At 42.8% G+C, this 12,947-nt stretch overlaps 1 protein-coding gene across 2 annotated transcripts in view; it reads left to right on the top strand.

The window, feature by feature from the left end:
* Positions 1–913: 913 nt before the first annotated feature.
* Positions 914–12,947, top strand: part of AQR (aquarius intron-binding spliceosomal factor) — a 142,285-nt gene continuing 130,251 nt past the window's right edge. For both annotated transcript variants that reach the window (XM_056545659.1, XM_056545660.1), the window contains exons 1-5: positions 914–1,083; positions 6,801–6,857; positions 7,937–7,977; positions 9,158–9,193; positions 9,813–9,933. In XM_056545659.1, coding sequence (XP_056401634.1) covers positions 994–1,083; positions 6,801–6,857; positions 7,937–7,977; positions 9,158–9,193; positions 9,813–9,933 — 345 coding nt within the window. In that variant the 5' untranslated portion in view covers positions 914–993. The remainder of the gene's footprint in view (positions 1,084–6,800; positions 6,858–7,936; positions 7,978–9,157; positions 9,194–9,812; positions 9,934–12,947) is intronic.

The raw sequence follows: 12,947 nt of genomic DNA, 5'->3' as shown, positions 1-12,947 counted from the left end.
TCATTTATTACACAAGGGGTATAATGACCCTAAAACAACTATTCGAGATAACCGCTAACCTGGAGTGGATGTAAAAAGAGAATTTCACCCCTAGCTATGGGGTATCCAGTTGAGAGGTAGCTTCTAGGCCCAGAGGTCACAGGACAGGGGCAACCTGATCTGTTATGGAGCGATGTAGAGGTGGAAAGAAAACAACAGCTGCTGTATCCCAATCAATGACTTGTTTATTGATAAATTTGAGGAAGGGAGGTGCTACCTCCCCGAAATGCGTTATTGCTTCCTGTAGATTTTATTATTTTACCTACAAAAGTCCTTTGGATTTAAGAATATCCATGATTTGCTACTTTTACATTTGCTTTATACATTTATATTTTTGCTTCCTATTAACTACATTATCTCTGTAAAGGACCTGTGCGAGCTGGAGGTATAATAGTCCTTTGGCTGAACAGGAACTAGATTTACTTTAACGCAGTGTTTTCCAAATGGTGTGCCCCCAGCTGTTGCAAAACTACAACTCCCAGCATACCCGGACAGCCGGAGGCTGTCCGGGCATGCTGGGAGTTGTAGTTTTGCAACAATTGGAGGCATACTGTTTGGAATAACACTGCTTTAACAGGACAGGATCACTATAAAGCAAAAGGTCCTTTAGTAGGATATGAACTAGCTTTCTCAGTGTGAGTCGGATAGTTCCAATTCCTACACAGGACTTGAACACTAGAGGCAAAGGGTACATCTACAAGTTAGACAATAACTCCCTCACATCGAGCAAGCTGCTTTCTATCCTCAGAAAGGACAGGGTCCTCAAATAACTACTAGACTTTGGGCTTCAATAAAATGGCTCCTCGAGCGCAGACACTTCCTCTCAATTTGTTTGTGTCGCTTTCATTTAACGTCACTTCCTGGATGCCGCACACACTCATCACTTCCGGTGTGGGTGAAGTGGGAACGTTCAATTCTGTACACACGAGGTTCGGGGGTTTCTGAGGAGTTACCATGGAAACCCGGGTGGCAGCCACACAGCCCCCCGCCAAAAAAATGGTGACCCCAACAGTGACGCAGATGAACGCGGAGTTTGTCACCCAGGTGAGATCTCTGAGGCGTCTTGTACAGTGAAATGTTGGACGGCTCTATGACAGCCTTTATTCTGTCATTGCTATGGTTATGTGTGGAATCTGGAAAAGCTGGGTGGCAAACCTTTAGGACACATAATTGCAGCCATGTTGGTTGTCATCCTGAAACATCACTTAAAAGAATCTTATATGGGTTCACTCACTGTTTGCCAACCAGTGTGCCTCCAGCTGTTGGAGTTGGAGTTTTGCAACAGCTGATGGCACACTGGATTAATGTCTGGAGGAGGCGTATCTGATCAGTGGGGTTGGGGGTCTGACTGCAGGAAACCCCCTCAATCACGACAACAGATGTCCATTGCCCCCTGAGTGACTGGATCAGTATGTATCACCTACGCTTGTGCTCCATTCACTTGCGTTGGGAGTGTTAAAGATGGCAGAACACGGTTTCCAGGTCTCAGGACTGAGACTTGATGCAATTTTAACTTTGAAAATGTCTGAACTCACACAGTAGAAGAGATCAGTTCAACATCATCCTATTCAACGCCTTTTAAGATTTATTTAAATGGCATCAACATGAAAGACTACACTAGACTGAAGAGACTGCAGGGTTTACACTAGACTGGAGAGACTGCATGGGTTACACTAGACTGGAGAGACTGCATGGGTTACACTAGACTGGAGAGACTGCATGGGTTACACTAGACTGGATAGACTGCATGGGTTACACTAGACTGGTGAGACTGCAGGGTTTACACTAGACTGGTGAGACTGCAGGGTTTACACTAGACTGGTGAGACTGCAGGGTTTACACTAGACTGGTGAGACTGCAGGGTTTACACTAGACTGGTGAGACTGCAGGGTTTACACTAGACTGGTGAGACTGCAGGGTTTACACTAGACTGTGGTGAGACTGCAGGGTTTACACTAGACTGTGGTGAGACTGCAGGGTTTACCCTAGACTGTGGTGAGACTGCAGGGTTTACACTAGACTGGTGAGACTGCAGGGTTTACACTAGACTGTGGTGAGACTGCGGGGTTTACACTAGACTGTGGTGAGACTGCGGGGTTTACACTAGACTGTGGTGAGACTGCGGGGTTTACACTAGACTGGTGAGACTGCGGGGTTTACACTAGACTGTGGTGAGACTGCGGGGTTTACACTAGACTGTGGTGAGACTGCGGGGTTTACACTAGACTGTGGTGAGACTGCGGGGTTTACACTAGACTGTGGTGAGACTGCGGGGTTTACACTAGACTGTGGTGAGACTGCGGGGTTTACACTAGACTGTGGTGAGACTGCGGGGTTTACACTAGACTGTGGTGAGACTGCGGGGTTTACACTAGACTGTGGTGAGACTGCGGGGTTTACACTAGACTGTGGTGAGACTGCGGGGTTTACACTAGACTGTGGTGAGACTGCGGGGTTTACACTAGACTGTGGTGAGACTGCGGGGTTTACACTAGACTGTGGTGAGACTGCGGGGTTTACACTAGACTGTGGTGAGACTGCGGGGTTTACACTAGACTGTGGTGAGACTGCGGGGTTTACACTAGACTGTGGTGAGACTGCGGGGTTTACACTAGACTGTGGTGAGACTGCGGGGTTTACACTAGACTGTGGTGAGACTGCGGGGTTTACACTAGACTGTGGTGAGACTGCGGGGTTTACACTAGACTGTGGTGAGACTGCGGGGTTTACACTAGACTGTGGTGAGACTGCGGGGTTTACACTAGACTGTGGTGAGACTGCGGGGTTTACACTAGACTGTGGTGAGACTGCGGGGTTTACACTAGACTGTGGTGAGACTGCGGGGTTTACACTAGACTGTGGTGAGACTGCGGGGTTTACACTAGACTGTGGTGAGACTGCGGGGTTTACACTAGACTGTGGTGAGACTGCGGGGTTTACACTAGACTGTGGTGAGACTGCGGGGTTTACACTAGACTGTGGTGAGACTGCGGGGTTTACACTAGACTGTGGTGAGACTGCGGGGTTTACACTAGACTGTGGTGAGACTGCGGGGTTTACACTAGACTGTGGTGAGACTGCGGGGTTTACACTAGACTGTGGAGAGACTGCGGGGTTTACACTAGACTGTGGTGAGACTGCGGGGTTTACACTAGACTGTGGAGAGACTGCGGGGTTTACACTAGACTGTGGAGAGACTGCGGGGTTTACACTAGACTGTGGAGAGACTGCGGGGTTTACACTAGACTGTGGAGAGACTGCGGGGTTTAAATAAGTAGATGTGCTTTACTGCTGCAGACGTTGAGTCTCTGCCCGTTATAATGTTGCCAGTAATTTTGGCAGCCATGTCTTGGTTGTTGAAGCTTTATAATATCACCGGAATGTGCAGCATGCAAATTTCACCAATACCAACATAAACTTACTAAAACTTTTTACTGAAAAATAATCATGTCTGGTCAGAAAATGGTTAACACATATACATATAAGGAGCAGGTCCAAAATCCAGAAGAGGAAAATATTCTTCATTATACTTCTGTTTCTGTTCAAGTTCTGCTCCTGGTTGTGTCTTTGTTCCCGGTGCAAAGAAAGGTGGATGCACTATAGAGAATGGGAGAAATGTCCATGGCTGCTCCTATGCCTGGGGCGCCACAACAGTTTATTAACTACAGTACTTACCCTCAAAGAAAAGGCTCGATCTGAGGTGTTCCCATTTCCTGCTAAAATCGTACCAGACTTTTTTTTTAGGGAATCAGATCACTTGGAAAAACATTTATAACGTGTTTTTTTTTTTCTAAACAGAACAAATACATTGCCAATGATTTAACTTCAGTTTTGTCATGGATTTCTTCATGGTTTTATTAGGTGCATATTTTATATTAAAGGGTACCTCTCATCAAATTTGATATATTTTAGATTAATGAATGTTGAATAACTTTCCAATAGTATGTTAATGAAAAATATGCTTCTTTCTATTGTATTTTTCCCGATCAGTCCTGTCAGCAAGCATTTCTGACTTATGCTGGAGTCCTAAACACTCAGAGCTGCCAGCCTGCTTTGTTCACAGCCAAACAGGCTGTGAACAAAGCAGGCTGGCAGCTCTGAGTGTTCTCCTTTGTGAACAAAGCAGATTGGCAGCTCGTAGTGTTTAGGACTCCAGCATGAGTCTGAAATGCTTGCTGCCAGGACTGGTAGGGAGACCCCTAGTGGTCATTTCTTCAAAGTGGAAAATTAAATAGAAAGAAGCATATTTTTTTTATAACATGCAATTGTAAAGTTATTCTGCATACATTAATCTATAATATATCAAAAGTTTTTCTGATGACAGGTACCCTTTAATACATAAGGGTTTCCTTGAAGACTGATCTTGCAGTAGGAACATTTTGCTGTGTCTGAATATAGTCGTTAGCAAAGAAAGAAGAAAAAAACACAGGAGCCCCTAATTGGGTAAAAAGTATCTGTATTGGTCCTCACACTGCTTCTCTCAGGATACATCTCACATTGTGAATCTGGCAGATGGATATCTCATTGATACCAATAAGCCGCCTGGAGTCAGGTCGTGTCTCTGGCTCATTTTGTATCTGTGTTGTTTGAACCAGACAGCACAGCAAACCACGGTTTTCAGTCTGTTTAAAAAACCTGAATAAGGACAGAAAATGAGCTTATTGGAGTCACACATTGACTCCGGGCAACTCATTGAAATCAGTGGGGCACAGCGCGCATCCGGCAGCCATGAGGCAACTGTAAAATTCTTCCCCTATATCCGGCTGCTTGATTTCCAATGTGAGATGTGAATGCAGCCGTATACGGACGCTCTCCTGGTTAGGTTGTCTGAACTCACAACCACTTTAGCACATGTACAGTGGTCCCTCAAGTTACGATATTAATTGGTTCCAGGACGACCATTGTATGTTGAAGCCATTGTATGTTGAGACCAGGACTCTATGGAAACCTGGTAATTGGTTCTAAAGGCCCTAATGTCATCCAAAAATAGGAAAAAAGTGAGGATTAAAGAAAAATAAGTAGATAACTAATATAGATAAAGCAAATCCTTACATATAAAAGTAAGAAAGATCTGCTGGGAGCTGTAAATCACTGTCTGTCAGTGTTTCCCAAGCAGGGAGCCTCCAGCTGTTGCAAAACTACAACTCCCAGCATGCCCGGACAGCCAAAGGCTGTCCGGGCATGCTGGGAGTTGTAGTTTTGCAACAGCTGGGGGCACCCTGCTTGGGAAAACACTGGTCTATGTAGAGGACAGAAGCTTCTTCAGGGTCCTGTACGGTTCAGTGTCATAAAAAAGTAACATGGAGCAGCCCTCACCTGGTGTCCAAAGGAGCAGCTAACCCTGGTACAGGTAAAGTGTACAGAACATGTAATACCTCCCTGTACTGTAGGGGGCTCTACCAGACACCAGTCAGTGCATACGCTTCAGTAATGCAGGTGTTTTACCAGTGAATGTCCATTCTGATTGGTCGGTTCTTCCGGCCATTGACAGGTATCACAGATCTGGACTGTCCGTAGCATTGTATGTTGAGTCTGGTTTCAAGTTACAATGGTCCAGAAAAGACCATTGTATGTTGAAACTATTGTATGTTGAGGCCATTGTAAGTTGAGGGATCACTGTATAAATCCACAGTAAGGCTAGCTTCACAGGTTTTTTGTCAGGCATATTTTACTGCAAAAAATGTGTTTGTAAAATCTGCAAATATTTTGCTTCCTTTTTAACATTAAAGGGGTACTTGGGTGGAATTATCATTTTTTTAAATTTTTTATCAACTGGTGCTTAAAAAGTTTAACAGATTTGTAAATCACTTCTATTAAAAAATCTTAATCTTTCCAGTACTTATTAGCTGTGTATACTACAGAGGAAACTTTCCCCCCCCCCCCCTTTTTGGATTTCTTTTCTGTCACGAGCACAGTGCTCTCTGCTGACACCTCTGTCCATTTTAGTAAATGTCCAGAGCAGCATATGTTTTCTATGGGGTTTTTCCTCCTACTCTGGACACTTCCTGACATGGACAGAGGTGTCAGCAGAGAGTACTGTGGTCAGACAGAAAAGAAATCCAAAAAGAAAAGAATTTCCTCTGTAGTATACAGCCACTAATAAGTACTGGAAGGATTAAGATATTTTAATAGAAGTAATTTACAAATCTGTTTAACTTTCTGGCACCAGTTGATTTAAAGAAAATAAAAAAAGTTTTTCACCGGAGTACCCCTTTAATGTGTTCTATGCAAGTCTATGGGAAAGTGGTTGCCTGTGAACACAAAATATAAAAAAAATAAAGTTTTTTTCCAACCGCTTAAATAAGTGACATGGAATTTTTTTAATTTATTGCACAAACTTTTTCCGTACACTTCACTCTACACTCATAGAGGACATTAATGTTATAGATCTGGACACAATTTTTTTTAACTATAAAATATGTCTGAGAATAAACTATCTTTCTATCTATCCACACACACAGTGCGTTAGTGCTCCCATTAATCAGCAGACCCCATTAATTTTAATAGACAATCTAGGTGACTCTGTTTGGGATGTATATGCTGTTATATTTGGACTGCCTTACTTTTGAGTCTGGATAAGGCTTTACACAGATTTTAAAGGAAACCACTTCTTTTATTGTCTTTCTGGTCTGGCTAACAGAGATGGTTCCAAGCGGGGAACCTTCTCCTAATAGTTACATATAGATCTACTATAAATATGGAAAGGGATTGTTTAATACAGATTTGTTTTTTATAAAATACATTTATCTTTTGCCTTTAAGCTGGCCAAATCCTATTGGGCTCCCCATTCAAAGAAGAAACTCCCTTTTGATTATAAGGTAAGATTATTTGCATCAGAATTCCTCTCTCATAGCTTAAAGGGGTATTCCGGGCAAAAACATTTTATCCCCGATCCAAAAGATAGGAGATAAGATGTGTGATCACGGGGGGCCCACTGCTAAGACCCCCCGCGATCTCCCTGCAGCACCCTCTTTCTATGCGGGTGCTGAATCTCCAGTTTCGGAAACCTCCGGGTTTCCGGGACTGGGGACGTGACATCACACCACGCCCCCTCCATTCATGTCTATGAGAGGGGGCGTGACGGAGTACTTATGAGCTGCTGAGGTTGAGTTGTTCTTTTCTGTCTAAATGCTCTCTGATGACACCTGTCTCGGGAACTGTCCAGAGAAGAAGCAAATCTCCATAGCAAACCTCTTCTACTCTGTGCAGTTCCCGAGACAAGCAGAAATGTCAGCAGAGAGCACTGTTGCCAGACAGAAAAGAACAACTCAACTTCAGCAGCTAATAATTATTGGAAGGATTAAGATTTTTTAATAGAAGTAATTTAGAAATCTGTTTAACTTTCTGGAGCCAGTTGATCTAAAAAAATAAATAAATAAATACCCTGCAATACCCCTTTAGAGCAGTGTGAAGGCAGGCTGTGTCCATGTGATGGTCACTTATGTCACGTGTAATGAGAACCACATTATCGTGAACTGTATTTCCTGAGGTAACCTGATACTAGTTTAGTTTATGTATTTTTTATTTATTTATTACTGTGACTTGTCCAAAGGAGAATTAGACAATTAGCATATGAATTCGCATATAAAATGGATTACAATGTCTGACATTCAGATCTTGAAGTTACGGACTAAATCATGCAGCTTAATGCAGAGTCCAGGCAGATGTGTACAGACAAAGACTGTTTGTTGTTCTCACATGTTAGGGGAGAACATGTACAGTATATAGTATGCACCACGATAACTCTTATAGGATGAGTGATCCAGACAGGGGGAAGTCAATTTCTACACTTTTGCTCTCTTTGGCTTTGTTATATAGAGTCTATGTAATGTTATAAATAAGCATAGATGTGAGTTTTCCCTTTTATGTTTTCACATTTACATGCTGTATTTCACAGGTTATAGAAGATATATATAACAAGGAAATTCTCAAATCTCGGTGAGTTTTCAATGCAAGGGCTCATGTGCACTGCATACTGTTTTCAGTAGGATTCTGCTGTTATGTGCGCACTGCAGAATCGCTGCAGCAGAATTCCATGGTGGAATAGACGTCCATTCTACGAATAAACATTGTTTGTAATTCTTCCAGACTGCATTGTCCTCTATGAGAAGCCGCACTTCTGAGCGGTCCTACCGCCAACGATTTTGGCAGCCGGCGGAATTATGCCATCAGAATGTCTGCAGTGTGAACAACTTAGGGTCACATGTGCCGTATTTTGCTTCTGCCTATTTTCCTACCTATTAAAGTCAATGGGTAGCAAAATCATCTGCACACAATGCACAGCAAAATACGTCAGGTGTGATAACATTTACTTCTGATCTCCAACATACACACTCAACTTAATTGAGTCTATGTGCATTTTGAAAAGAAGGCAGAAAGCTGCTGTGGAAACCCCTCTGGTGACGGTTATTCCCTCAGAACAAAGGGATTGGATATGTTGAAATCCAACCTGCCCGACTGTTCAACAAAATAAACCATTACTTACCTCCAGCGCTCAAGCTGTGTCTGAGGTGTCCTGCTTCAGTCCCCGATGTGATCCTCTTTCTCAGCTGCAGCATGACGTGTCAGGCCCGGGAAGAACTGGGCCCAGTATGTCACATGGCTACGGTCAGGGATGCGCTGAGCAGCAATTTCCTGCTTCGGCCAATGATTCGCTGAGAGGCAGTCACACAATTGGTCCAGGTGCTTCCTGGGCCTGACAGTGATGCTGCGGGGACCATTGCAGGACACTGGAGGGAGAATGGGATAGTCATAAGGAATAGTTGTCTTGGTCGATGATTAGCTAGGCTGCCCGTCATTTCTGCACCAGTTCGCCTCCAAAGGTGGGGGCCAGAGTGCACTGTAGAAGTGAGAGCCGGGCCTCATACAGGAGATCACTGGGGGCAAGGGGTTCCCAGCAGTCAGACCCTTGCGATTAGACACTTATCCCCTATTCTTTTGGATAGGGATAAGTTTTTATAAAGTGCATAACCCCTTTATTCATGATTGCAGTTTTCCTATACTGCAGATTTTTACTAATGATAGTGTCCATTTCAAGGTAACAAGTTAAATTTTATTAATTTTTTTGTTTCTCTGAACAGCTAAACAAATACTTTTTATATATATTTTTTTTTTTCAGATTTGCTATAAGGAAGATAATGCTTTTAGAATTTAGGTGAGAAATAATTGCTTTGTGTTTGTATGTATGTATGAATTAACCGTAAGCTTCTGAATAGCCAGTACAGGTTTAACAGTAACACTGTGTCTGATGCAATTGTTTGCACAGTTCACCCTGATATGACATCACACAGTGGGACAAATGTTTTAGAAGTGTCAGAGGAAAATTATGTTGTTGCTTAAATGAAAGCAATCCAGCCATCACATTTTCATTTGCACTCAGTAATAAAACAGAATAGTTGCTGTTGGTAACAAATTCTCGAGTCAAGTCATCAAAGGCCTTTTCGCTATATGCTGTATCCTTAAAGGTTTTTTGTTCGATCTTGTACATTAATTCATAAATGTCTAATAGGTTATTAGGTGCAGGTCCCACTTCTATCAGGTGAGGCCTTCATAGACTTTGGTTGAGATGGGTTCTGCACAAATACAGTTACCTCTCTACTGAAGTATATGGGAAAATGCAGCAGATAGGAATCACTACACCCCTGATAGGTGCTGATCGAACCTCTGGTACACATATTCCATGTGCAGTATTAATTGTGGGACAGTTCCTTTTAAAGCAAATTGTGTCTGTTTTCCTATGGATTCTTATTTTTCTTTTTTTGTATTTAAAACAGTCAATACTTGGAAAACTATCTGTGGTTGAATTACTCACCTAAAGTATCAAGTAAAGCCTATCTTATGTCCATTTGCTGTATGGTAAATGAAAAATTTCGAGAGAATGTTCCTGCCTGGGAGGTAAGAGTTGTACAGGTCTTTGCATTCATTTTTTTAAGGCTCTAACACATAGTTAAGTTTTGTCTTTGTTATAGTGGCAAAAGAACTTAAAAACATTAATGACACCGGATAAACCTGGTGTGGTCAATAAGGGGCCTTATTCTGCCTAGTGTACCATTTTATGGTGGAGAAGAATAATTCACAGAAGAGTCTCTTTCTTGTTGAAGTGGATGCTGGACAGTCTCTCTTGTTATACCTATAACTGGGTTTGAAGAAACCTATATAATCTCAGTTATTTAATGCGGTTGTTAAGTGAAAGAAACAACTTGTGTATGGTGTCAAAAAGTATCAAAGCAACTTACTAATATGTTATTAGCCATAGGGCACAAATTCTCCATATCAGCTCTGCTCTCTCCCTTTTAGCTGTAAAATCCATTACACTTTCTGTCCCTCCTTACCCCTCCCCTCCTGTCTGCTCAGGAGAAGACCATTAATATGAAAAGGGGTGCTCGTATTACTGTTCATTAGATTTTAAGGCAGCAGAAAGCCTTTTTTGAAATAAGACAGCAGTGAGCCTGTTCTGAAGGAAACTAATGAAAGATGCTTACTGCTGTCTTAAAATCTAATGAGCGATTATATAAGCTCCACTCTTCACATCACTGATCTAGTCCTGAGCAGAAAGAAGGGGAGGGCGAAGCAGAGAACTCTACTTTCAGAGAGCGTGACGTTATATCACATCTTCAAGTGAGACAGCTCAGCTGATAATGGTAGATCTGTGCAGTATGGGTAATTACATTATATTAGTAAGTTGCTTTACTATACTTTTTCACATCATACACAGGTTGTTTCTTTTACTGGACAACCCCTTTAACTTCTAACTATTGATTGTGGCATCTAAGTGGATTCACAGCTAAGGGGCTTCTTCCTCCTTTCAGTCCCATTTTCTTAAGGGTGCCAGTGGTTGGTCTTTGCTACCAGGGGCCTCATAGTGATCTCCACACCAGAAACACAAAAAAGCCTAATAGGCTAATAGACTAACACACGAATATATATATATATATATATATATATATATATATATATACATATATATATATATATATATATATATACATATACACATACAGTAGAATTTCCCAACAGCAGACACTCACAGGGAAAAAAAGTGTCCACTATTGGAAGATGTGTCCTATGGGGCAAAAAGGCTCAAAAATACTTCTAAATGACCAAATACTTTACTGTACTCAGTCCAGAGTGTAACTGCCTATAAAACACGATAAAAAGCAACATTACAGTAAATTCTCCTAGTGCTGTTTAATCACCCCCCATATTATTTCATAACGCCCCCATGTGCTATTTCATTCCTCTCTGTGCAAATTCGTCACCCCCTCTTTACCACCCCATGTTCTCCTGATGTCTTCTGCTCTGCAATAACAGAGGCTGTGAGCAGCAGCGGTGCTCCTGTCATCACTTGTCAGTGCCCGCAGCCACTGCTCTCAGTAAGTGCAGTTCAGAGGAGGTCAAACCCACTGAGAGCCCCTGCACCTAAGCCTTCTGGCCAGTTAAGAAGAACAACAGGAAGAGGAGGGAAGGGGAAAAAGAGATGTGGCACAAGGGGTAAGGGAGGGGGGGCTTATTTGGCACATGGCACAGGGGGGAATAAAGTGATACAGAGTGGTAAAAGGCCAATGAAATAACACTGGGGAAGAAATGGTACAGAGAGTGGTAAAGAGGGGGTGAGCAATTTGTTCAGAAGGTAACAAAGGGGGAATAAAATGGCGCAGGGGGGGTCAAGGGGGAATTATGTGGCACAAGGGGTAAAAAAGGGGGGGATGATTTGGCACTGGGGAAATAAAGTGGCACGGGGTATCACAGCAGGGCGATTGATGTGGCCAGCGGACTTACAAAAGTAAGAGACAGCAGGAGACAGTTTTCTGCTTCTGTGCTGGGGCTTTTGCAGGAGGGTGCAGTGGGGGGCCAGGGCCGCTTATTGACTGTACCCCAACTGACAGTGGCCCTGTGTACAAGGTAGAACTGGCACATAAGCCTCGTAGTCTCCTATTGGGAGTGTTTTGTCCCCTATTGGCTGTGTCCGTGTCCGCCGACTTTATTTTTTATTTTTTTGTATGACTGCACTTCTTAAACCTTTCTTGCTGGGTTCGCACCATGTTTTTTTTTTCTATACGGGGACCAGATCCGGCTGGGGGGTGGTAAAACCGGGTGCTCCTGTATCCCATCTGGACCTGGCCCCCATCTCATTTACTGGAGTGAGCCGACCGATGTCAGATAGTGACTCCGGTCGGCTAACTTTTGCCCCATATCCGGTTTTCTGGCCGGACTGGAAACCATAGTATGCTGCGGTTTTAAGTCCGTCCAGAAAACCAGATATGGGGCAAAAATGAGCCAACCATAGTCACCATGTGACTCCTGTCGACTCATTCAAATGAATGAGATGTGGCCGGGACCGGCTGGGATATGGGAGCGCCTGGTTTTCCCATCCCCCAGCCGGATCCGGTCCCCATATGGACAAAACGTGGTCCCCAGTCTTATACTGTCTGAGTGTAATAGTTCAGAAGGTAACGCAACAGTAAGCCCCTTTCTCTTTCTTTAAGTGTCTTAATTCAGTCATACATATAATCCCCTATTTAGACATAGACTTGTCTTTTGTTTTATTATTTAACACCATAGACCAGTGAAAGCCTAAACATAACTTCTTACCCATTTCTAAATTGATGAGTTATTCCTGCAAAACACTATATACGCTTGGATTGACTAAACATAGCAGCAGTAGACTTCAATCATTCCATTAAAATTCATGGACAGAGTATCTGTGTGCACTGATATTAAAGGGGTATTCCAGGCCAAAACTTTTTTTTATAGATCAACTGGCTCTGGAAAGTTAAACAGATTTGTAAATTACTTCTATTAAAAAATCTTAATCCTTCCAATAGTTATTAGCTTCTGAAGTTGAGTTGTTTTCTGTCTAACTGCTCAATGATGACTCGTGTCCCGGGAGCTGTGCAGTTCCTATGGGG

This window comes from Hyla sarda, chromosome 11, assembly GCF_029499605.1.
Source record: "Hyla sarda isolate aHylSar1 chromosome 11, aHylSar1.hap1, whole genome shotgun sequence".
Taxonomy (NCBI): domain Eukaryota; kingdom Metazoa; phylum Chordata; class Amphibia; order Anura; family Hylidae; genus Hyla; species Hyla sarda.
This window is presented reverse-complemented; position numbering and strand designations above follow the sequence as displayed.